This window comes from Talpa europaea (assembly GCF_964194135.1).
Source record: "Talpa europaea genome assembly, chromosome: 10".
NCBI classification, from domain to species: Eukaryota; Metazoa; Chordata; class Mammalia; order Eulipotyphla; family Talpidae; genus Talpa; species Talpa europaea.
The window spans coordinates 25,869,305-25,896,013 of NC_140077.1; the positions used below are offsets into that span (position 1 = coordinate 25,869,305).

At 35.8% G+C, this 26,709-nt stretch overlaps 1 protein-coding gene across 1 annotated transcript in view; it reads right to left on the reverse strand.

Moving 5' to 3' along the window:
• Nucleotides 1-26,709, reverse strand: part of EXOC6 (exocyst complex component 6) — a gene marked incomplete at both ends in the record, with an annotated part of 175,824 nt that overhangs the window by 26,436 nt on the left and 122,679 nt on the right. Inside the window, 2 exons of the mRNA XM_084245652.1 lie at nucleotides 7,983-8,056; nucleotides 23,426-23,567. Coding sequence (XP_084101778.1) covers nucleotides 7,983-8,056; nucleotides 23,426-23,567 — 216 coding nt within the window. The remainder of the gene's footprint in view (nucleotides 1-7,982; nucleotides 8,057-23,425; nucleotides 23,568-26,709) is intronic.

A 26,709-nucleotide genomic window follows, 5' to 3' on the forward strand; every position in this document is an offset into this window, starting at 1 on the left:
AGGGAAAATACCTTTATAATTTTAGGGGTAGGAAAAGACATCTTAAACAGAACATTAAAAAGAACTTACCACAAAGGGGAAAAAATGGCAAACTGGATTTCATTAACATTATAAATTTCTGCTCATCAAAAGATATATTCCATCTAAGAGTGAAGAAAAGGCATTTGACAGAAGGCCGAATCAAAGCTCTGTCAGGTGGCAAGGGGAGAAAACAGGGGTGAGCGGGAATATGGCAATAATCTATGGGTGCTCTGGTGGCGGGAGAACTACAGTGACCACACCTAAGGGGAGAGATCATATATTGTCCAAAAATCAAAAAAAAAAGTTCTGTAAGGAGTCTTGAGCAGAAAATATTTGCAACATATATAAAGATTTATTTATGCATACAAGAACTGAGGTACAGGCCACAGGTGTGGAGGGGTGTGTGAGAAGATTCAGCAGATACAGAGTGGGGAGCAGAAAAGGCAGATCTACTGAAACACACTGCTGAGGGGAGCAGAAGGAGAGACAGGAGAGGTTTGCTGCGCCATGGAGGTAGCTCCCTAGCTAGCCAGGGATCAAACTCATGCTGCAAAGGTTTCGGATAGCTTTACAATGCTGTGCTTAACCCCTTGTGCCACCAGGAAGGCCCAGTTTATTATTTTGATTAGCTGTTCTGTGGAGTGTTTGGAGTTCTATATGTATTTTATTATATCATCTGCAAACGATGATAGCTTTATTTCTTCTTTCCTAACTTGGATTCTTTTCACAGCTTTCTCTTGCCAAATTACTTTAGCTAGGACTTCTAACACTATGTTGAATAGTAATGGTGAGAGGGCACATCCTTGTCTTATACCAGATCTTGGTGGAAGGGTTTTCAGTTATTTACTATTCAGTTTTTATCGTTCGATGAATGATAATAGCTACGGGCTTGTCACATATAGCTTTTATTATGCTAAGATACATTCCACTTAGTCCCAATTTTCAAGAGCTTTCATCATAAATGGATGCAGAATTTTATCAAATGATGTCTAAGCATCTATTGATATGATCATGTGGTTTTGATTTTCCTTTTTATTGATGAGGTGAATTATGTTGATTGATTTTTGGATGTTAAAACATTCTTGTATTCCTAGTATAAACCCCACTTAGTCATGGTATAATCTTTTTAATGCACTGTTGGATTTGTTTGCTAAGATTTTATTAAGGATTTCTGCATCTGCGTTCTCTAGGTAGATTGGTCTGTAGTTTTCTTTCCTTGTGTTGTTGTGTTTGTTTGGTTTGGGTATTAACATGACAATTGGCTTCATAAAATGTGTTTGAAAGAATTCCTTCTTTCTCAATTTTTTGGAAGAGTTCTGAGCAAGATAGGTATTAGTTTATCTTTGAATTTTTTTTTTTTTTTTTTTTTGTGGGACCCTTGCCGGTGGCCGGGTCGAACTGGCGCTGCAGAGGCTGCGGCCTTGCAACCCAGAGCTCAACGGCTGTGCCACCAGGGGAGGCCCTCATCTTTGAATTTTGTAGAACCTTTTTGTGAAGCCATTTGCTCCTGAACTTTTGTTTTGTTTTGGAAGAGTTATGATTACTATTTCAATTTCATTGCTTGTGATTGGTTTGTTCAGGTTTTCTATTTCTTCCCTTTTCAGTCTTGGATGATAGTATACTTCTAAGAATTTGTCTAATTCTCTAGATTGTTGAAATTTTTTGCATATAAATATTGATGGTAATCACTTATCCTCTGAATTTCTGCAGTGTCTATTATGTTTCTCCTTTTTCAATTTTGAACCTATTTATTTGAATTGTCTCCCTCATTTTCTTAGTGAGCCTAGCCAAAGGTTTGTCTATTTTTTCAAAGAACAAGCTATTGGTTCCATTGGTCTCTTGAACTGTGTTTTTTATTTCTATTTCATTTATGTCTGCTCTAATTTTTATTAGTTCCTTCCTTCTGCTTTTTTTTTTTTTTTTTTTTTTGAGACAGATGGCTGCTTATTTGGGCTCTTTCTACTTTCTTGACGTGGACTTGTATTGACAATATACTTCTCTTTTAGTACATGTTCTGGAAGATTGTATCCTCATTATCATTTGTCTCAAGGTTTTTTTATTTCTTCTTAGATTTCTTTATTAACCTTTGATTGTTCAGTCTCCATGTATTAGAGTATTTCCTTGTTTTCTTTTGGTAGTTGATTTGTAGTTCAGTATCATTATGGACAGAGAAGGTACTTGGTATGACTTCAATCTTCATGAATTTGTTGATACTTGTCTTGATTCAGTAAATGGTCAATTCTGGAGAATGACCCATATGCACTTGAGAAAAATGTGCATTTGGCTTTTGGGGGGTACAGTATCTTATAAATGTCTATTAAACCCACATGGTCTAGTTCTTTGCTTAGGAAGAGTATGTCCTTATTTATTTTCTGTCTTAATTGTTCTGTCCTTCAATGAGAGCGGGTGCTGAATTCTCCAACCACAGATGTATTTTCTCCAGTGTGTTTTCAGATTTGACAGTAGTTGTTTAATGTATTTTGGTGCTCCCTCATTTGCTGAATATATGCTGATGGGTGTTATGTCTTTCCATTTTATTCTTCACTCAACCATTATATAGTGTCCATCCCTATCTCTTTTTAAACTTGCTGTCTATTTTATCTGATATGACTGTTTCTGCCTTATTTGGGTGCCATTTGCATGCGGAGTTGTTTTCAATTCCTTTATTTTCAGTCTATGTTTATCCTTGGAACTCCAGTGTGTTTCCTGAATGCAGCAGAAGGTTGGATGCTGTTTCCTAATCCATCCAGAGACTCTATGTCTTTTTATTGGTGAATGCAGTCCACAGATGTTTAGAGTTATTAATGATATATAAAAGTCTGTTACTGCCATTTTGTTCCTATGTAATTCTATTTAATTCCTTGTTCAGTCCTTTGTGTTCATTCCTCTCTTTGGTTTAAATCCTAAAGTTCTTTTTAATATTCCCTGAAGGGCGGTTTAGTGGATATGAACTCCCTAAGATTTTCTTTGTCTGAAAATCTTTCCCTCTTCCATTAGGCTTATTGTACTCCCATGGCTTTCCCCTGCATTTTTTAATTCCTCCACTGATCTTTTTACATCTTGCAATTCTGTTATTTTGTTTAAAATTTCAATTTCGATCTTGTGTTTACTGTGTTTCTCGTAGCATTCATTTCCTCTTCTGAGTTTTCTCACATATCTTTGATCCGTTTTTTCTGAGGTTTCTTTGTGGTTAGCTTTTGGGATTTTGTTTTCTGTCTGTGGTATACTGTTCCCCTAAGGATTTGCTTGGCTATTTGTATTTTCCTTTCTCCCTATTGTTTGCTTTGGGTTTGCTCTGCTGTAGTTGAGGCTTTTGTTGTGTGTGGGTCCTTTCCCCCCACTGTTCTGGGTGTTTAACTAATGATGGGCACAGCTGCTGTGGCCTTGTGAGATCTGCAGTGGTACTAGGTCTTCCTAGAGGCACACTTCTGGGCCTGTGGCCAGTGGCCAGGAGGGCTGGGCAGAGGGGCTCAGTTGCTGGGACCTTACCCCACCCTGGAGCGGTGGCTCCAGTCTTATTTCTGGTGGCTTGGCGAGCTGGGAGGGCACTTCAGATAGGTAAAGAATTTTTATCTCCATTGTACAGATGAGGTAACTGACATCCAGAGCATAAGATGACTTGAGCAAAATCCAATTAGGAGATGGGTCTTGACTCTTAGGTCTTTTTTTACTAAAAACAGGCTACTAATAGTTTCTACACACACACACAAGACTCCGCTTGCTGAACGCACACAATGCACACATTCAAGAGATTGTTTTATTAACTTCAACCCTACATAACTTCATTACCATCCAACCTACCTAAACTTTCCCATTTTATCAAAAGATTATCAAGACATTAAATGCAGCAATGATATGTTACTAGTCTACCTTATCACATAGTGAAATGGGACCAGCTAAAGAGGATTTAGTGCTAGGATATATGAGCCACAGAGGCTCAAACTACAATGAGTGTCACTCTTAATAAGAAGCTATGAAAATGAGATACATGTATATTTTTTAAGTTTTTCAATAAATTGACTGCAATTTTAAAGTTCTGACAAAAAACAAATTTTTCATTACTTGGAAAATTCAGTTGTATGAGACTTTATTTTTCTAGTGATATTTAATGAAATATTTCTTTGTATTAAGAATGAGTTATAAAAATTATGCCTGTATATGATGATACTGTATATTATGAATCTTATAATAAGAATAGTTAAAAGTTTTAAGCTTGGCATACATTGCCAAAGTAATTTTACATATTCACTTAAAATCCATTTGAAGTATTATCAATATATTTAACAAACTAGATGGTCCTTGTAAAAGAAAGCAGATGCACATAAATATTAACATCCTTCCTCATTTAGTGACTTAATTTCAGAACTAGGTAAGAGGAAGGTAGACTTTTCTTGTAAAAAAAAAAGTCTAACATACAACTCATGTTCAAACAACACATTTAAAATTCACATAATGCAGTACTAGTATTGCTAACCCTCCAGATTATCTAGGGGGCAGTAGGCCTTAAGATTTTGTTGAGATAACTGGCTTCCATTAGCAAGCATGTGATTGGCAGGATGATGAAGTCTTTTCACTCACAGGTCAGCTATTTCCTTTTCTTTAGAAGAGGGCAATTCTGATGATCCATCTTTTAGCTACAGTCTCATTGGGTCCCAATTCTCTTGCCTTCAGCTTTGATATGGTTCTAACTTTCCTCTCGTATCAGCTCATACTTGTCATCAACTTCTCTATTCAGAACAGCAAATATCAGGAGTTTGACCTCAGGGCAAAGTCCGGGTGGGCAGGTAAAATTTGACCACTGGACCTACTTCCTAATCTTTCATACCCAGCAATTCATGAAGCAGTATCAAATTCAAACTAAAAAACAGAAGCATGACCCCATATAAGTACTATGAAAAGGGCTCTTTTGCCTTTCTAAGTACACTTGAAAAGAACTGTCAGCTGCCCTATTAAGACAGAAATGGATCACAGACTAGAAAAAAAGGAAAAGTGCAGTAACTCAACTGAAATATAAATAAAAGTGTTAGCACTCTCATTATGTTTGGTGATATACTACTTCATAAAAAAAAGTTAAAATAATATGTTTTGAAGTAATTTTATAAAGTCAAGAACATAAAAACACTACCAAAAAGGTTATGACATCCTTATTTAAATAATCACTGACATCTTGATGCAAAAAAACTTGTATCACCACATGTGACACTTTAGTTTTCAAGATTAACTTTACTTTTGACCAATCCCCATACTTGACGTTTCATTATTTGTTTGTAAATTTGTTTGAAAAACAAAGATGGAAAAAAATCCTTATCAATTTATTAAATCCAGGCCTCTGAAATCATAAAATTCAAGTCATATCAAGTTTAGTAGTCCATGAGTTAAAGAATTAGTTGCAATTGTTCTTTTAGAATACAAGTAAACAAGAAATAGAGAATGATTGAATTTTAACATTAATACTCAGGGGAAATGATTTTAAGACCTCTTTAAACTAGAAAAATTAGTTCATCACATTTTTTTAACCACTTGTCACCTTGCCCGCATATTAACTACCATAATTTGAAACTGTGTATTATATTAGTCACTTATATACTGATAATAGATTTCATAATTCTAAATGTTTCTTAATAGATTTTTTATTCACTTAAAAGTCTCTTAAAGAAATTACACTAATGAGGAAAAGTCAACCAGACTTAATGCCTCTAAGTACACACACTTGAAAAGCAAATTCAACTAAAAAGACTTTAGATGCTTATTAATATTCATAAGTATGCTTTAGTAACAATTCCCTAGTGAGCTATATGCTCATAAAAAGGCCTTCCTTGCCATCAAATAATGATTGTCGTTGAGGAAAGAAAGTACCCAAGATAAGAGTTTAAATCTGCATTGAACCAACCACTGATCTGGTCAAGTCAAGGAACAAAATCTTTAACAACACTTTCATAAATGATGTGCCCTATTTACAGTCCTATAATGAGGTTACAAAGTAATCAACACGATACAGATTCATACAAATTGAGAAAATATTACATGAAATATTTCAAATTTTCTGTGAACAGATTATATATCTTTCTCAACTTACTTTATGTCCCAATAAAATCATCAAGTTGAAAATATCAGAAGTTAAAAATGCACTTAATATACCTAACCTACCCAACATCATGAATTAGCCTAGCCAACCTTTTAAACATGCTCAGAACACCTACAATAGCCTATAGTTGGACAAAACCATCTAAATGCAAAGTTTATTTTGTAACAAAGCTTTTAATATCTCATGTAATTCACTGGATACAGTACAGAAAGTGAAAACACTCAGTAGAGTATTGGGTTGTATAATCCTGTATCTGCATGGCTGCCTGAAAGCTGTGGCTCACTGCCACTTCATAGTATTGCAAGAGTATTGCAAGAGTATATCATACTGCATATTACCATTTCAAGAAAAGATTAAAATCCCCAAATCAAAGTATGATGTCTATTGCACACATATTACTTTTACATCATTGTGAAGTACAAAGATCAGAAGTCAAACCATGTAACTCAATGCCCATCTGTTTTTGTGTATAAAAGGAGTTGTCCTCATATCACTACTCTTCGTATTGGAGAACATATTCCCATCACTTACAACAGAGAAACTTACTCCAGTAAGAAATTTACTCCCTAATGTCATTTCTAGCACTCCTGATTCCTCTCACTTGGATTTACCCCTCCATACTCTTGTGCCTCTCATCTAAATTAAGCTTTTTAATTTTAATGTTAAAAAAGAAAACAGAATAAGGAGGAGGGGGAAAGAATAAGAAAGCAATAAGAAGAAATATGGGAGACAGAAAAGGGGTAATAGGAAGAAAATGACAAGATGTCAAAAAGAAATAAAATGATTAGATTAAAAGGTTATTATATCTGTTACAACATTCAAGTTATGGGAACAGAAAAGAACTACGTAAATTCATAATTATCTTTTTAAAATTAGCTTTATCCTTCTTTCTGGAGGCATGCCAAAACTTTATAAAAATAGCATTCTTTAACTACTGAAAAAATTTTAAGCAAGGGTTCCTTTCTAGGTTATAATAGTCTACATTTAACTTGGTAGACCCACCAGTTTTCTTTTTTCTTTTCTTTTTTTTAAAGATTTATTTATTTATGCATACAAATACTGGGGTACAGGTCAGAAGTGGGGGGTGGTGGTGAGAGGATTCACAAGAGACAGAGTACCAGAGTGGGGAACAGAACAGGCAAATCAACTGAAATACACTGCTGAGGGGAGTAGCTGGCGAGTCAGGAGAGGTCTGCTGTGCCATGTGGGTAGTTCCCTGGCCGGGGACTGAACTCGTGCTACAGTGGCTGCGGTTAGCTTCATAGATTGCGTCTTAACCTCTTGCCCCACCAGGGAGGCCCACCACCAGTTTTCCTATGTGACCATAATGTCATTAAGAAATAGATCTCAGGGCCTCCCCTGGTGGCCCAGCAGTTGAGCGCTGGGCTGTGGAGCTGCCTGCAGCCTCTGCAGCACCCACATGGTGCGCAGACCTCTCCTGCTGCCCGCTGCTCCCCTCAGCAGTGTATTTCGTCAGTCTGTCTGTTCTGTTCCCCACTCTGGCTCTGGTGAATTCTCTCACCCTCCCGCACTTCTGACTGTACCCAGTGCTTGTACAAATAAATAAATAAATAAATAAATAAATAAATAAATCTTAAAAAAAAAAAAGAAATAAACCTCAAATATCATCAAAGTATAAAGTTATTATTTAGCCATGTTCTTCGCAGATAATGACTAAATATTTGCTGATGAGAATGCTACATGAAGTTGAGACACTGAATGGATATAAGGCTCAGAGAGAAGGGCTAAATACAGTTCTCAAAGAAGCACTTTTCTAAAGAAAGGTTGTATCAAGGCAAACAAACATTTTGGTAGTATTAAAATAAATAACAAGAGATAGAATGCAATAAATGAGAAGCACATCATTACATCTTACTTGTCTGAGGTCGATGAATGCTAGCTGCAGGGTATCCCCCTGGAATCCTGGCACAGGCTCTGAGCTGGCAAACACTATTTAAAAAAAAAAAAAAAAAGGAAAAAAAACAAGATTGCAAAATATACAAGGGTTTAACCGCTAAATTAATTTCTACTCTTTATAAATGTACTACAATATTTACATATAACCATTTCAAATGAAGGCTATTTTATAACCTTTAATTTCCACTACCGAAATGTTCTCTAAACCCATTACCACAAATATTTTAATAATTTTAAACTTCTAATCTGCCATTTAATCACCATAATCCTTAATTATAATAAATTTAGAATGGTTGTCCTATGTAGTGTTCAACAGCAGTAATATACTTCAATTAAGGAAAATTTTCTGAATCTTTTTAGCCGCAGGTGAATGATCTTAGAAGCACTTTAAAATTACACCATTTCCATAGCTGTCAAAATATTTCAAGACATCTGTTTTTTTTTTACAGAATATGCTCTATAAAATTCTACCTCTAGTTGACAGCAATAATAAACATGCAAGAAGTCAGTGTTACATGCAGACAACAGATAAAATGTTCTAAAGTAGCAAAATGAGGACTGTCTTTAAAATTTTTTTCTATAAAGGAATCCCACTTCTTTAAAAAAATAAAAGTTACCCTAAGAGTGAGAAAAAAAATTTCCAAATTCTTTTCAACAATATTTTGTACTTAAAAATTTTAATACTGTTAACATAGTTTGTTTAGTTAAGCTGGACAAGTCCAATATTAGTTCTTTTGATGGCAAAAGAATTCTAATTTTGAATGCAAGGTTCTCTAATATGAATAAGAATGTCTACAATCATTTTCCTTCCACACTAATATCTGCATTTTCTCAGAGAATATTATATAATTTTCCACATATGAATTAATCTGGGCCAATATTTTAGAAGCGTTTTATTTTCAGCCTATATAGTTTTTGGGGAAAAATAATTCTTGAGTTTAGTGTAGCCAATGTGAAAAACTGCTCAGAAAGACTCAAAATCAATAGTTAAAAACAATAAATATACGAAACCTATCATAATTTATCTGGCATTTTGGGGAACTAAAGAATTAAAAAATAAGTTTTTGTTATTACTTTTGTTTTTAGGATGATATTTTTTGCTCTAAGCATCAAAACTTTTTTGTTATCCTAAGCTTCTTTGATGAAATTTTAAACTTTCATAATACTTTCCCTATCTTTATGTTTTTTGAGTATACTAAATATCATTTAAACTTTCTTAATTCTCCAGTTCACCATTTAGAATACTTTTTATTCTATACATATTATACAATAAATTCTCTGGCTGCTACGGTATTTGGTCATTTTCTGTTACAAAATGGCTCCAAATACTGTGTTGTGTCTTGTGCCTGGATTTTATGATTTCTATGCCCTCTCTTTTGCAACTTTTACATGAATTTTTACTACGTGCTCTTTCACTCATCTCCTATTAATATGCAATCTTTAACCTTCCTGAGCTGGTAAGTCAGCTGATTACTAGTATTGAGTCTAGAGTAAGAGCAAATACATTTTGAGTAAGGATCTCTCCCACATAAGGTAAACAGATTTTAAACATGCTTTTGAAAAGAGAGAGAGAGAGAGAGAGAGAGACTGTTTTGAGTATGAGTGAGTAATCTCTGGGTAACTTAGAGGCATACCATTTTCCCTCCTGCTTCTTGGTTCTCCATTAGATATTAAGTAGTGATAACCAGTAGTTAAATGATTATACTCACTTATCTCAAGCCCCCTATTTCCAGAAAACTAAGATTTATTTGAGCAAACCTAGCCACACCTTTCATTAGTTGTGTGATTTACTCACACCATGTCACTCATCATACAATGAAAAGCAGCGCACTTTCATGCCATGGCAACCCCATCACGCCCTACCATGTCTATTTAAAATAAAGGGCTTTTGGGCCTCCCTGGTGGCGCAGTGGTTGAGCGCTGGGTTGTGAAGCTGCCCACAGCCTCTGCAGCCTGTTCTGCTCCCCGCTCTGGCTCTGGTGAATTCTCTCACCCTCCTGCGTTTCTGACTGTACCCAGTGCTTGTATAAATAAATAAATAAATAAACAAACAAACAAACAAATAAATCTTAAAAAATAAAATAAAATAAAGGGCTTTTGTTTTGTTCTGTTTTTTGTTTTTATTTTAAAGAGACTTAATTTTATCCAGCATATTGCTGGCTTTTTTGGCCACAGCTTCACATTCCTGTTTCCAGATACAGTTAACTGTGAATCCCTAGTGCTCTCAAAGTAAGGCTGTAAGTGTCAGCTATACTTCTACCATTATCACACACATATGCACATCCACACAAAATAAAGATTTCCTGTAACACCAAGAGGCTAACTTTATGTATCGGGCATAAAAATCAGCTCAATTTCTATCATATTTATAGTTATTATCTACTTTAACTCCCAGAATGTTTTTTTCTTCCCAAACTCTTGTTTAAAATACTATAGTTTAAGGCATTAAACCAAAGAGTCTAGTGTCAAAATTATAACAATACCATAAATTTGTAAGATACATCATAGGTTTTTTTTTTTTTAAGATTTATTTTTATTTATTTATGCATACAAGAGCTGGGGTGTAGGCCAGAGGTACAGGGGTTGAGCGGACTCACCAGAGACAGAGTGGGGAGCAGAACAGGCAAATCTACTGAAATAGACTGCAGGAGCAGCAGGCGAGACAGGAGAGGTCTGCTGTGCCAGGAGGGCCAGATCCCTGGCAGGGATCAAACTCATGCCTATGGAACTTATACCAGAGTGGCTGGATAAGCTTAATAGTGCTGAGACTTAACCCCTGCACCACCAGGGAGGCCCCACATCTTGGTTTATAAAGCACTTTCTCACACACCTGGTGCTTTAATTATCACAATAACTTATTTTAGTAAACAGGGCATGCTGACGATGAATCATAAAATCTTACAGTTAGAAGAAACACCCCTCTGAAATACCTCCAAAAGGCTGAATTTAATTTGCCCAGTCTTTCATTCTATAGGGTAGAAAAATTTTAAATGAACTGACTTGCTCAGGATCACATAGCTAATTCAGATATTCTGGCATTCAGTCCATTCATCTGGATCTGATTAAGTCTTTAGAGTCATCTTTTATTCTCTCTCACAAGAACCTAGACAATATGGAAGTGAAGTGAAACTCACTAGTATATAGCTCTCCAGGCTTTTTCTCAAAAAAAATTACGGGATTGGAGGCAATTTAGCAATCTGATAATCTAGTGTAGAGGATATTTATCATTATACATTATTCAATTTTATCAATAACTTCCTATTTTTTCCCTTTATTGCTTTAAAACTGGAATACAGTCAATCCTGCTATTTCTACCTTCTAAACTATCTATTTCTATCTCAAGTTGTCGTTTCTTGCTTGGATTTTAAAACACACTCCCATTAGGCTTCTGCTTCTTGCGTGCTACCTCTCTAACCACTTTTCTCATATGATTTTTATATTGAATAATAATACAAATAATTCATTTCTAGTAATATTGTCTAATGACAATATTTTGGAAGTAGATTTTAACCTTTGATGTTTAAAAGAATTGAATTCTAGGTTTTTGAATCACTTTAAGCATTGTCTTCCAATTCTTTCTTGGTTCTTTCAGATTCTCATTCTATACCTGAACTGTTATGCTTTGGGGTTTCTTCATTCTCCTTTGGGCCACCTTTTTATTGCTTTTATTTAATAATGCCTACTTCCCTATTATATTTTTGTCTTTGCCATTTAGCCATGCCATTAAGAATATTTTTTAGACCCACACATTATCTGGTCTTCCAATAAGATAACTAAAAATAATTTCCAAGCTTTCTAAAGTTTTTTTTTAAGGAAACTTGTTCAAATCTTTGTTATTTTTTTTCTCTTAAGTCTTCAATTTGACCATTCCTTCTCAAAAACAAGATGACTTTATAATATACTCATTTCTTCTTATTTTCTGCTAAAATATTGAACTTATAATAAGTGATTCCAAGTTTTAAAATGTTCTAGAAGATTAGAAAGGGAGGTGTCTGATCTAACTGAGGTCTTTTATAACAATATAACATATCAATAACTTTTTTTTTTAAAGATTTATTTATTTTATTTATACAAGCACTGGGTATAGTCAGAAGCACAGGAGAGGGAGAGAATTCACCAGAGTCAGAGCGGGGAGCAGAGCAGGCAGAAGGACCAAAGTACACTGCTGAGGGGAGCAGCGGGCGGCAGGAAAGGTCTGTGGGCCATGTGGGACCCTCCTCCGGTGGCCGAGGAGCAGCCGGGGATCGAACCGGCGCTGCAGAAGCTGCGGGGAGCTTCGCAACCCAGCACTCAACCGCTGCGCCACTGGGGAGGCCCACATATCAATAACTTTGCTGTGTAGGCCTAACTGGGAAGAAGAGTCTGAATTTAAATGAAAAGAAAGCAAAAAATAATACATCTGTGCAAGCTATGATTACTGTGACCAAAAATGTGTCCTCCAAGTTGGGAATCTTTAAAGTTTTAAGAGGATAGAGAATATCTGTAGAAAAATCATGAGTTATTTTATATATAACAAAAAAATTGTTTAAGTAGGAAAGTAGACTCATCCTGCCCTCAGGATTTGTACACAGATGTACGAGATTTGGTACAAGGGGACAAGGATTGCTAAGAAGTCAGCCTCTAAGTATTTATCATGGCATGAAAATATAAAACCTTCCCTGAAGTTAAATGCAGAGGAAATAAGTGTTTGAACAATTTTGTACTAGGCAGTTATCTTTACGACAAGGCAGAAAATGTGAATCATTTGGAAAATATCTACAAAGGGTAGGAAGAATTGTTGGGGTGGAAGAAGTGAAAGAAAAGGGGTCTACAGAGTCACAAGAGCAAATGCACCCACATGGCACGTAGACCTCTCCTGCAGCCCGCTGCTCCCCTCAACAGTGTACTTTGATCCTTCTGCCTGCTCTGCTCCCCGCTCTGGCTCTGGTGAATTCTCTCACCCTCCCGCACTTCTGACTGTACCCAGTGCTTGTATAAATAATAAATAAATAAATCTTTTAAAAAAAAGAGCAAATACAACAAAAGATTTAAAAAGACTGAAGGGAAGGTGAGAAAGAGTCTCGAGACCTTGCTTGTGGATGACAAGGCTGGGACCACTCCATATAAAACTGCAATGATTTTGTAATTTAATAAATGACTGAAGATGAATACCAATCATCTGCATATCAAAGAGATAATTTATTATAATTCCACTTTTGCTAGATAGGAAGCTAGTTAGAACTATTTTGGCTAGGCAAAGAAAGTATGCCATGTGGACCAGCTGTCTTTAGAAAGGATGATGAAGTGCGCCATCTAGTGGTTTTTCTGGTGGTGTAAAGAACTCATGCATGGGCGTCAGGAGTCTTAAAGATTCTTGACTTAGGGCCTCCCCAGTGGCGCAGTGGTTGAGCGCTGGGTTGTGAAGCCGCCCGCAGCCTCCACAGCGCCGGTTCGATCCCCGGCTGCTCCCCAGGCACCGGAGGAGGGTCCCACATGGCGCGCAGACGACCTCTCCTGCTGCCTGCTGCTCCCCTCAGCAGTGTACTTCGGTCCTTCTGCCTGCTCTGCTCCCCGCTCTGGCTCTGGTGAATTCTCTCACCCTCCCACGCTTCTGACTGTACCACGCTTCTGACTGTACCCAGTGCATGTATAAACAAATAAATAAATAAAACATGCCTCTTAAAAAAAACAAAAAGATTCTTGGCTTAGACAGACATTGTTATACATGGTTGGCAGCAATGGGATGTAAACCTCTAGGACCAATTAGCCCTCTGCAACATTCATCACCCTACTTTTACATAAGTTAGTATCTAGTTCTCTCCCTTCCTTGGAATCAGACAAAGTAGCCTCAATTTGACACCTTAAACATTAAAACCAGGAACAGATCAGATACACAAATAGTATAACAGCATTCATATTATTATTATTATTTTTTATAAATGTAGATTGAATGATTGACTTTATTGTTTTATTTATTTATTTATTTATTTGTTTGTTTGTTTGTTTTGTTTATACAAGCACTGGGTACAGTCAGAAGCGCGGGAGGGTGAGAGAATTCACCAGAGCCAGAGCGGGGAGCAGAGCAGGCAGAAGGACCAAAGTACACTGCTGAGGGGAGCAGCAGGCGGCAGGGGAGGTCTGCGTGCCATGTGGGACCCTCCTCCAGTGGCCGGGGAGCAGCTGAGTATTGAACCGTTGCTGCAGAGGCCGCAGGCAGCTTCGCAACCCAGCGCTCAACCACTGCGCCACCGGGGAGGCCCACATTCATATTATTTTTAAAAAAGATACTGAAATAGTCTTCTGATACCATCCACAAGATTTTACATGAATCCTTTTATTTTGAGATAGTGGCCTTCTGCAAGGCTAGAATTAGAAGGGCTGAGGTCACACACACACCCACACACACACACACACACACACACACACACACACTTTTTCCCTTTTTGAGGTAGGTTAAACCTTTAGGTAAAAAGAAAAAGACAAAAGCCTTCAAACGTAGAGATTCACTTATTCCTCAGTAACTCACCATCCAGATGCCAATACACTACAATCTGGAGATTTTCTAATGCCTCTAATGTCTATGGGTTTAAGATGTTAAACTCTTAGAAACTGCTAACTTCATTAAGACATTTTTGTAAAGTGCATGGAGAAGTACATTCTAGACCTATTCTGAGTACTTAAATCTTTCTGATTGCCTGCAGCTTTGGACCATAAGCTATATTTTGTTAGTGATGTGAAAGATTTCATAACTAAAAAACAAAGCACATACACAGATTTAGAAAATCATCCTCACAAGAAGTTTGGCAAATGCTCCTTTGAGTAAGAGATGATTTTTCTTAAACTTACATAAAAATCTATAACAGGATCAAAGATTAGCAGCTTTAAAAGGTGGTGACACTGGTAATTCCATATGGATGCCTTCCTGACTTCCCTAACCACAGTTATACCAGCTATTGTCAAGTCAACCAAAAATATCCAATTCGTTCATTCATAAACCCTATCTAATATTCTCAATCCATACAACTTTCTAAATTAGGTCTACTTCTTGTACTTTTCACAGAACCATATAACCTTCTTTTTCAGAATTAAATAATTATAATCATATTCATTAGTGTAGTTATTCAATCATTGTCTCCTCTGGGCTTAAACTCTAAGACAGTTAGAACCTTTCTGTTTTGTTTACCACTGTACTCCCTAAATGCCAAGCACACAGTAGACAAGGAATTAATTAATGTCTGACTATAAAGTCCCACTCTCTTTTTGTCTGAAATTTTACTGTTTCAGAACCTTAGAACTAGGATCTATCCTGGATGTGATCAATTACAAAACCCCATATTTTACAGGAAAAATTGAGGCTTCTTGATTGCTAAATAGTTGTCCAAAGTCACTTGCCTGTGTGCTCAATCTTAAGATTGATTTGAAAGCACTTTAAAAAAAGTTCTAACTTAGTTTATATAATTCGACATTCTGAACTCAGACATTTTATCAAGTTTGACCTAGTATTTAACAGAATAAAGGCCATTCTTGATACCTACTTACAGTTAGAGCTCACCTCCTATTGCTTATATTTCCTGATTTAGGCTTTTTTTGAATTGCACAGAATCTTTGGTAGTTCATGGTCTCCACTTAGCTATTCCTGCTACCCAGCTCCCTTGGACTCTACTCTTGGTAGCACAAAACAGAGTAGGAGGATTTTATATTAATGCCAAGAACCAGTCACAGACTCTTAAATAATGGTTTCTGACAATCTTGAAGAGAAAGTAGTTAGTATGAGTTCATATGGGTTTAAGAAGAACCAGAGTAGTATCGTTTTCTTCTTTGAAAGAGTAATTAGACTGGTTGATGAAGAAAATTCAATGGTCATTATTATCCCAGCAAGGCATCTGACAAAGTTGCTCATAACTTTGAGTAAAAATTATGTGTTATATTCAATTAGGGAATCAGTAATGAGGTGAAAAAAAAATCTTAGGATACCCATTCCAGTCTGAAAAATGGATTGAACTCAATATGAAGGTCAAGTCCATAGATATTGTGATTCTCAAACTCTAGAGCACCAGCCACCTGGAGGGCATGTTCAGAGAGAAATTGCTGGGTTCTATACCCAGAATCCCAATTTAGCAGGTGGGACCCAAGAATTCATATTTCTTTACATTGGATATTTATTTTCTCCCACCACCCACTCCTTTATTATTAACATATCATACACCTCTAAATCATATGCTTTAAAATAGTTATCACTTTTCACATATTTATCTTGTAACAAATGCTTTACTAAAACCATTGTCCCTTAAAATAAGATTTCAGGGGCCAAGCCATTATTTACAAACAATCCATTATTTGCAATTTCAAAATTCTTTTTTAAATAACATTGGTCACCTACTCCTGACTCTTTATTCCCCCCCTCCAAAATGTCACTTCAGTTATCAGTTTCCACTAGCTTATAATAATTATCTTTGCTTTGTCAGTCTACCTACTTGATTCCTTACTTATATATGTGAAATATCTAATATTTGTCTTTATCTTTCCGACTAGCTCTGCTATACATCATTCCCTGAAGCCCCTCCCACTCTGCTGTAAATGGTAAAATTTTGTCTTTCCTTATAGTTGAATAGTATTTCACCATGTGGATGGACCACACCTTTATCCAATCCTCTAACACTGGGCAGTAGGTTGTTTACAAATCCTAGTTGTTGTGAACAATGCTTCAATAAATCATGGAGCATATTATTTTTTGAGTTGATGGTTTCATATACATTTTTTGAGTTGATGGTTTCCAAAAACGGAACTGTTGGATCAAATGATATATTCATTCTTAGTTTTTTAAGGTAGGTCCAGACACTTCCCAAAATGGCTGCACTAGTTTACATTCCCACCAACAATGTTTTAGGGTTCTACTTCCTCCAGCACTTAATATTGTTAATGCCAATCAAACAGGTGTGAGATGATAGCTCACTAAGGCATTGACTTGGATCTCTGTTATTAAAAATGATGACAAGCAGTTTTCCATACATCCTTTGGCCTCTTGTATATCCTCTTTGGTAAATTACCTTTTCAGATCTGCTGCCCATTTTTTAACTGGGTTACCTGTTTGTTGTTAAGTTGATGCATTCTTTTCAAGAAGTCACATCTCTAACAAGTTTCCAGGTGATAATGTTGTGGCTTATCTATGAATCATGTTTTAAGGACTACTGACATATTATATCTCACAGTATAGATAGCAAGTTTTGTTCAATATTTTGTTAGTGACCTTATTAAAACATGATTATAAATCTACAGATGAAATTAAGTTCTGATATGAAAAGATCTCAGTAACTGCCTATGGGACAAAACTTAATAGGAATAATCTCAAAATCCTAAAGCAAAAACTAATCAAATAAAAGCACACAGTAAGAAAAACAGGGCCTCCCCGATGGCGCAGTGGGTTGAGTGCAGTGCTGTGAAGGTGACAGCAGCCTCTACCGCGCTGGTTTGAGTCCCAGCCGGCCAGGGAGATACCCACATGGTGCGGCAGACCTCCCTTTTTCTCACCCACTGCTCCCCTCAGCAGTGTTTTCAGTCCTTCGGCCTGTTCTGCTCCCTGCTCTGTCTCTGGTGAATTCTCTCACCCTCCCGTGCCTCTGGCCTGTACGCCAGTGCTTGTATAAATAAATAAATCTTAAAAAAACAAAAAAGAGGGCCTCCCTGGTGGCACAAGGGGGTTAAGCACCGCACTATGAAGCGATCTGCAGCCTCTGCAGCACGAGCTCGATCCCTGGCCAGCTAGGGAGCAACCCACATGGCATAGCAGACTCTCCTGTCTTGCCCACTGCTCCCCTCAGCAGTGTGTTTCAGTCAGTCTGCCTGTTCTGTTCCCCGCTCTGTCTCTGGTAGTTCCTCTCACCCCCTGCATCTCTGGCCTATACCCCAGCTCTTGTATGCATAAATAAATAAATCTTTAAAAGAAAAGAAAAGAAAAGAAAAACAGAGCACAACTATCACAAATAAGTGAAAGACACAGAGATTTTTGGATACTGTAGTTTCAATAATTTGAGAATATACTCTCACAACCAAACTTTACTAATAAAGTTTGGACTTTCTTAATAAAACACAGAATTTGGAATGATATAATTGATTGTCCAACTACACATGTACATATCCATATCTGGATACCCCTGTATTCAACTTTGGATATTAAATATCAAACAGAAAATAGTAAAACCAGCCTGTTTAAAGATCTAAAATCATATTCCATGAGAGGAGTATGAACTGTTGATACATGACCTGCAAAAGATTCAGAAGGATAAAAGAGCAGTTTTCATATAACGGGCTTATGGATAAGGGTTTGTTTTTTCCTATATGACCCTAAGCAGAACTGCTATGCACAGCTGTCAGATGGCTCTCTATGCACAGTGCCCAGCTAAGGAGAGAAGGGGGAGGAAAGGCTTAAATCTAGCTCACATTTCACTTGGTGACCATGTAACTTGATGGGTTGAATCCAGTTGGAAGACAGATGTTTAAATTTATATAAAGAGGATATTTCTTTTTTTTAATTTAAATTTTATTTTTTATACTCCCCATACAATTATAACCCCCTTATTTTGACCCCAAGCCCTTCTTTCCCCACCCCCCATCCCCCATAAAGTGTCTCTGGTTCATAGTTGTTTGTTGATTTTGATTTTTTTCTTTCTTATAGTTATTCTTTTTCCTGGTCCCTTATTTAAGTTTTCTAGATTCCTGCTATGAGTGAGACCATCGGTATTTTTCTTTTTCTTTCTGGCTTATTTCGCTGAGCATGATCCCTTCCAGCGCCATCCATGTTGCTGCAAATTGCATGTGTTTATCTTTTTTGAATGCTGAGTAATATTCCATGGTGTATATGTACCACATCTTCTTGATCCAGTCATCTATTTTTGGGCATTTGGGTTGTTTCCAAAGCTTAGCTATTGTAAACAGTGCTGCTATAAACATAGGGGTGCAGGTGTTCTTTGGAATTGATGTTTCTGTGTCCTTTGGGTAAATACCTAGGAGTGGAATTGCTGGATCATATGGAAGCTCTATGTTTAGTAGGTCCAGAAATCTCCACACAGCTTTCCACAGTGGTTGGACCAGTTTGCACTCCCACCAACAGTGCAGGAGAGTTCCTTTTTCTCCACAACCTCGCCAACATTTGTTGTTGCTAGCTTTTTTAATATGTGCCATTCTCACTGGTGTAAGATGGTATCTCATTGTAGTTTTGATTTGCATTTCCCTGATTACAAGTGATGTTGAACATTTTTTCATATGCCTGTTGGCCATCTGCATTTCCTAAAGAGGATATTTCTGAGAGACTTTTTCTTCTAAATGGGGCTACCTTTTCTAATTTACACTAACATACAGCATGGACTAGAGCTGACAGAGTTGACTTTAGTCCTAAGGTAGATCTAGGCCCGTTAAGAGAAGTTTAGAGGGCCTCCCTGGTGGCGCAGCGGTTGAGCGCTGGGTTGCGAAGCTGCCCGCAGCCTCCGCAGCTCCGGTTCGATTCCCGGCTGCTCCCCGGCCACCAGAGGAGGGTCCCACATGGCGTGCAGACCTCTCCTGCCGCCCGCTGCTCCCCTCAGCAGTGTACCTCGGTCCTTCTGCCTGCTCTGCTCCCCGCTCTGGCTCTGGTGAATTCTCTCACCCTCCCGCGCTTCTGACTGTACCCAGTGCTTGTATAAATAAATAAATAAATCTAAAAAAAAATTAAAAAAAAAAAAAAAAAAAAGAGAAGTTTAGAGAAAGTGATTTCAGTTCAAATAAGAAACTGACAGTGACAGACTGCATGGAAATGCATTTTCTGAAGAGTAGTTAATCCTCAAAATTAGGTGTTCAAGGAATAGCTGAAAAACCACCTGGCAGGGTTATTTTAGAGAGGATGTAAAGGTAAAGGACTGTGTCAGTGTATCTGTATGTATAACCAGGTTGGTAGTGAAACTAAATGATCTTCCAGCTTCTAGGATTCTACATCTGAACTACCTGCCTACCTTCTCATATCCTGATTGATTCGCATGGTATCCAGAACCCTTTTCTTCATAAATTTACCGTGCATTCTAGCCTTCTTCTCAACTAACTAAATTCTTCTTGCTGCCTTCTTTACATGTTCCGAAATTTGAAAGCATAAACATCACACTAATACTGAAAATAAACTTTGTATTTTAAAAAACTGCTTTCTTCCAGATTTAAACAAAAGCACCACTTAAAAAATAAGATGAAAACATAAAATTCTCTTATATTCATTAGAAAAAGCTAAGTTTCATTTTTAAGAAATTTATGTATCAATCATTAAAAGTTGTGTAAAAAGGATAGGTAATTTTTTTGTACCAGAAAAAGAATGGAATAAACATGAAAAATGTGATGTGATTTATATTTGTTCTTTGAACACTGAATGCATGACACTTTATTGAGTAGGTAGTGAGTAAATATACATGATAGGTGTTAAGAAGCAGAACCAACCATAGGTATAATATTAAAGAAAGAGAAGTTATCTTTTTTTATCTTTGATCCTGGGGTCTTTTGTTTCCCATCTATCATGCCAGAACGTTGGCCCCATTATGTTGGGGTTTTGAACATCTTACACTGGACCTCAGACTTTCCTAACCAAATAATACCTCATATTTAGGAATTTTCTTGGTTTCTTCCAAGAGAATAGTCCTTTAAGAAAACATCAACATTTTAGTTGGCGTGGTTGTGGAGAAAAAGGAACTCTCCTGCATTGCTGGTGGGAGTGCAAACTGGTCCAACCACTATGGAGCGCTGCGTGGAGATTTCTTGACCTACTAAACATAGAGCTTCCATATGATCCAGCAATTCCACACCTAGGTATTTATCCAAAGGACACAGAAACATCAATTCCAAAGAACACCTGCACCCCTATGTTTATAGCAGCACTATTTACAATAGCTAAGCTTTGGAAAAAACCCATATGCCCAAAAATAGATGACTGGATCAAGAAGATGTGGTACATATACACAATGGAATATTACTCAGCAATCAAAAAAGATAAATACATGTAGTTTGCAGCAACATGGATGGAACTAGAAGGGATCATGCTCAGTGAAATAGGTAGAAAGAAAAAGAAAAATACCGATGGTCTCACTCATAGCAGGAATTTAGAAAACCTCAATAAGGGACCAGAAAAAAGACTAATTAACACAAAGTAAAAGTCAAAATCAACAAGCAACTATGGACCAGAGACATACTTTGGGGGTGGGGGTGAGGGGTAGGGGTGGAGAGAGGAAGGAGTAGGGTCAAAATAAGGGAGGGTGCAATTGTATGGGGAATATAACCAAATGAAAATGCATACATTGTGCAAAAATGAAAAATGATATAAGAATTATATAAAATAAAATATATATATATAAAAAAGAAAACATCAACATCAACATTGTAAAAGGAGCCTTTAGTAACGCCACACAAAGAAGAAACTAAAGCTAGGAATTATCCAATGGGAGGACAGGCAGGCAAAGATTTTGGGTTGCATGTGCTTTTCTCTAAGTATAGCTAGGCCAGCCCTGCATGGAGAGGTAAGAAGACAGAGACGAGATATAGGTACCTGAAGTTGCCAAAGAGTAACTTCCCTTTTTGAACAAAAAAATCTGAGTAAATTATACCCTCCATTTTAAAATATCTAATTGAAAAGATACTGCCAAATGCCAGTAAAGATTTTAACCATCTAATTATTTTGAATTTATATTAAAGATGTAATAATAAAAAATGTACCCAGTAATACTTATGTAAGATGTTCTTTATATAAACAACGTCATATAGGAGTGATCTTTTAAGACATTTAAAGAACTTTAAGAAATCAGTTTCACACTACTTGGAGAATGGAATAACAACTATTTTGAGCTTAGAAACTTGTTTTTTGAAGTTTTTTTGTAAATACAAAATAAATATTTTATAAATGAAAAGTTTAATTTTAATAATGAAAAAATAAAGAAATAAGCATTTTCTAATTAGATAAAATTAGAAATACTTTCTAGGAAAAGAAAATGAATTCTTCTCTTTCCTGGGAAACACTCTCTTTCTTTGGCTTCGTAAACAAACACTTCTCTCTCTTTTTTGAGGGGGAGGAGGAGGAGGGAAATAGGTAGATTTTTTTTAAACTCTGCATTCATTTTTTGCCTAATAAGTTGATATTGATCATAGAACCTACATAATTATCCATTTTAAATATTAATCACATTTTCCCTAGCAGAAGACCTTATACACACACACCATGGGCAGGCAAATATTTGGTATTTTTGAAAATAAAATCTGTCACTCCTGCTTCAGTTTCAAGTTGCTGACATTTAATTTTTTAATGTCTTTCACACAGAACATATTATTGCAAAATCTGCCTCAGACAAATATTTTATAATGCTTCCTGTGCCCCACTGATTTTCAAAATATCAACAGTGATGCTGACTGAATTGTCAACCAGGGATTTTTACCATTTAATTGGTGCACTATTCATTTGGAAATAGTGCTTGAAAACTGTTCTGTATACTCATCTCCAATATTTAAAGTGATAAAACTCACATCCAGAAGCACATACAACAAAGTTAATAACAAAGTTAACAGCCAAATAACACATCCAGTTTTAAAACTCACTAGCTATTATCAACATTAAGTTATAAGATGTGCTAACTTAATTACCTATAAAAAGTTAAGTGAATGGGCTTGCCTCCCTGGTGGCACAAGGGATTAAGACGCAACCTATGAAGCTATCAGCAGCCTCTGCAGCACGAGTTCAATCCCTGGCCAGGGAGCTACCCACATGGTGCAGCAGACCTCTCCTGACTTGCCTGCTGCTCCCCTCAGCAGTGTATTTCAGTCAGTCTGCCTGTCTGTTCCCCACTCTGCCTCTGGTGGGTCCTCTCACCCCTCACGCCTCTGGCTTATACCCCAGCTCTTGTATGCATAAATAAATAAATCTTTAAAAAAAAAGTTAAGTGAAGAACAATGATAAAGGAAAAGGCTTCAGGAACTCTTTGGGAAAGACAACCAAAAATTCAGAATGTAAAATCCAGCATCAACTGGATTGCAAGGGCTTAAGATTATGCTTCCTAGCAAGCACCTAAAAAGTTACTTAAAGGGAAAGTAAAAATGATAAACAAAATAATTCCGTTCATTTGTGATAAGCATGACTAGTACTAACAAGAAGGCAAGAATGATGTGAAGAGTGAATTAGGGGATAAATTAATCATCTTTTTAATTATCCTAGCTTGGATTGCCAGTGCAGTGCCTCTCTGTGGAGGCCCTAGATATGGAGCTGAGATATATTTCTCTTCCTGAAAGAAAATTGTTTCTAATGCTGCTAAAAGTTTAACTGAATCAGATCTCTTCCCTCCTTTCTGAACTATCCCACCATATACCATCTTTTCCCATGTAAATTAAAATACAGATTCCCAGGAGTGCATGACATTTAACCAATAAGGTACTTACATTCACACTGTATGACATCTAAATTAAACTGCTGAACGGCTCCCATGCTTATCTGTTTTAACTCACTGTCCAGTAGCATCTGCATTAAGGATGTTGACAGATGCTGGCAGGCTGACATGCAAGCAGTCTGGGCAACTTTCCCCTGTTTAAAACAAATACCCAAACCAAATAATAAACAAACATTGAAAAACATTATAAAGTACCTAGAATACCTATAAAGAATACCTATAAATACCTATAAAGTACCTAGAAAAATTATAGTACCTAGAATTTTTTTAGCTTTTTTTTGATACAATAGCAACACTTGGCCTTTCTGTTTTTTGAGTAGCTATATCTTTTAGCATAGAATTAAAATTAATATTTTTGTTTATTTGTCCTTCTTAGGATATGAGTACCAACAGAGGTCTAAGTAGCACACAGGAAAATTTAAATACAAATAAGAAAACCAATAATTATTTCAGTTCTCCCAAAATTGCAAGTATTTTTAAATCCCATTAAAATTTATGACATAAAATAACTGTCGTATAAATAGAACTCTTTATTCATATAATGCTCTTTAAACTCCTTTATATTAATCAAATCAGAATAAAGGAAATTAATAAACAGTGTAATTTATTATTAAACTGTACCTAAAATTCAAAATATAATTTGAATAACAAGTTCCTAATGTTAATCAGAGCATTTGTTTGTAGCATAGCTTCAATTCGTGAAAGGGAAAAAAGGACTGTCCCTCAATATGATTTCAAAAACATCTACAGATGTACATTTAGTTTTAGAAATTATTTTTAAAACATTTTTTAAAACATTTGACCATTTAGAAATATGTAGTTAACTACAAATACTTGTGGTTTTTTTCCACTGTGTATCATTTTGAAATAATTTTAACTATAAAAAACTCTTAAAACACTATATGAACATTCATTGATAGACTTACTTAAGACTATATTTTCTTAACTACGTGTTTTGCCTCTAGGTTATACAGCTGAATCACAATACAATCTCACTTTTAGTATAAATTATTTCTATAAATTTTTGAAATTTATAGTTTTAAAATTTGAAATTTAATGTCTAGTTGAAATACAAGCTGAAATACAAGCTTTGTGTTTCAATTAGAAGTTTAAAATATCATAAAGACTCTTTAAGTAAGTAGTTTTCCAGTGTAATACCAATTATATGATTTGTAGATGGAATGACTCACATGATAGCAATTAAAGATCAGTGAATGAATGTGGTTAGAAATACTGACTTTCAGAAGATATGCCATGTTTTGCCTCATTTGTATTAACAAATATTTACCAAATAAGATTGGATAATTGTTTTTCCTACTTATCATAAAGGCCAATAGAGCTACAAAATCATAAAAAAAAAAACCTCCCAAAGATCAATGCTACAATATATTAGTACAAAAATGTTTACATAGTTGAGCTGCTAGAAAAGGTAGAAAGAGCATAAACACATATATTTTCAAGATGTTTTCTAGAACATTTATTCATGAAATCATACATATAAAGACTAGAAACAAGTAACTTTTATGAATGAGTTTTTAGCATTTGGACATTATGCACAGTGGAAAACTGTATCTGAAATGGAATGTCAATTTCTCAATCAAAAACTTTAGAGATAAAAGCGGATGCAAACAATATATTTGACAGATACTGATGAACTGCCAAAAAGGAATGTTACAAACAATGAAAAACCCAGCATGCTTCAAGATCTCCCAAACCCAAGAGGAATTAGTCTGGGAGACATGCAGCTCCAGTCCCCCAAGCAGAATAATATCAATATGAATGGGGGGTGAAGGGGAAGCAGAAAAAGGAGAAATCAATGGCATGAAATTTAATTACAATGTAACAGGCTTGAGAATACTTAATGGAAATGTCATTTTGACATTTGGAACAGCTAGTGCATTTTAGTTTAATGTACTTCTCCATCAAATCAGCTCCATGTCCTACTTACGTTACTACTATAGTGTACTAACTGCAAAAGCAGATTAATAAATTGCCCCCCAAGTTTACTATTACATTCACTCCATAAGCAAAAATGAAGCTAAAATGATGTAAGAGTACAGAAAAACAGGTTACTATAAATCTGGTGAAAATGGATAACAAAAACACACAGAGGTTTCGGTTTTTGTTTAAATAACATGTAATAAAAATACTAACATTAAATTTCATTTGATGATGCATATTAAATACAGGCTTATTGTTCTCAAAGAAGTTTAAAATATTTGTAAAATATATATCTTCAAATGAAGCAAATTCTTCCTTTTCATAGCTCAAAATTAAAGTTATATCAAAGGTTCAGATTCTTTACATTTTTAAAAAGTTCCATGCTGTAAGATTATACATTTTTTAAAATGTCTACTTCCTAACTATAAAATGTGCACAAACATTCTTAAATTTCACCAACTACTTATTTTCAGATGGGAAATTTTTTAAATGTTCCCCATATTTGCTATCCCAAAAACATTTTTGGCAGTTCATTTCTCATAGACAAACTTCTTTTAAAACACTATTATTACTATTATTTTTGATGCTCTTAATAATATGTCATTTTCTAGAACAAAAGTAACCTTTTATAATTATCTTCAAAATTTGGTCATTTTTATTAGAGAGGCTCTGGTTTTTAACATAACAAACATAGCCACGATAATTAAGTAAAGTGACTGTGCAAAAACATAGCACATTTTATAAATTTTAAGCACCTAGAAATTTCTGCTGCTCTCATCTGAAAAATTAATTGCAACTATTATAAACATTTTCTTTCTTTTTAACTACACAAAGTTCAATAAATAAGTAAAAACACCTGCCAAACTTTTAAAGCTAACAACTTTTTTACTGAGCTCTAACATTTTACTGAAAAACAACTTGCCAAGAGAAAAAACTCTTAGACAAACTTCTTATATTTCAAAGGAACTTGTAAAAGAGAATCTGCTGACATATTAGATCCTTTCTGCATTACCGAAAAGCCTTTCTTTTAAGAACAATTGTGGAAAAGAGACATTTGGCTCCTAGGAAATTCCCAAAGGGTCAACCATATGCATCCTTCCATGGCACCTTCACAGTGCTGCTTTCTAGATCCATGTCTCAAAAGCAGCTTTCATCATTTACTTGTGTGTCAGTCAATATGATTTATGGACCGCATTCAACAAAGTCAAAGCATATAGAATGAGAAATATGACTACAATCTGCTAATTTGTTTTGTATTGAGCCACTTAAGAGTCAAAGACCTGATGTCAGTCTGAGACCAGCAACACAATTAACCAGCCGGTGACAGATTCATCC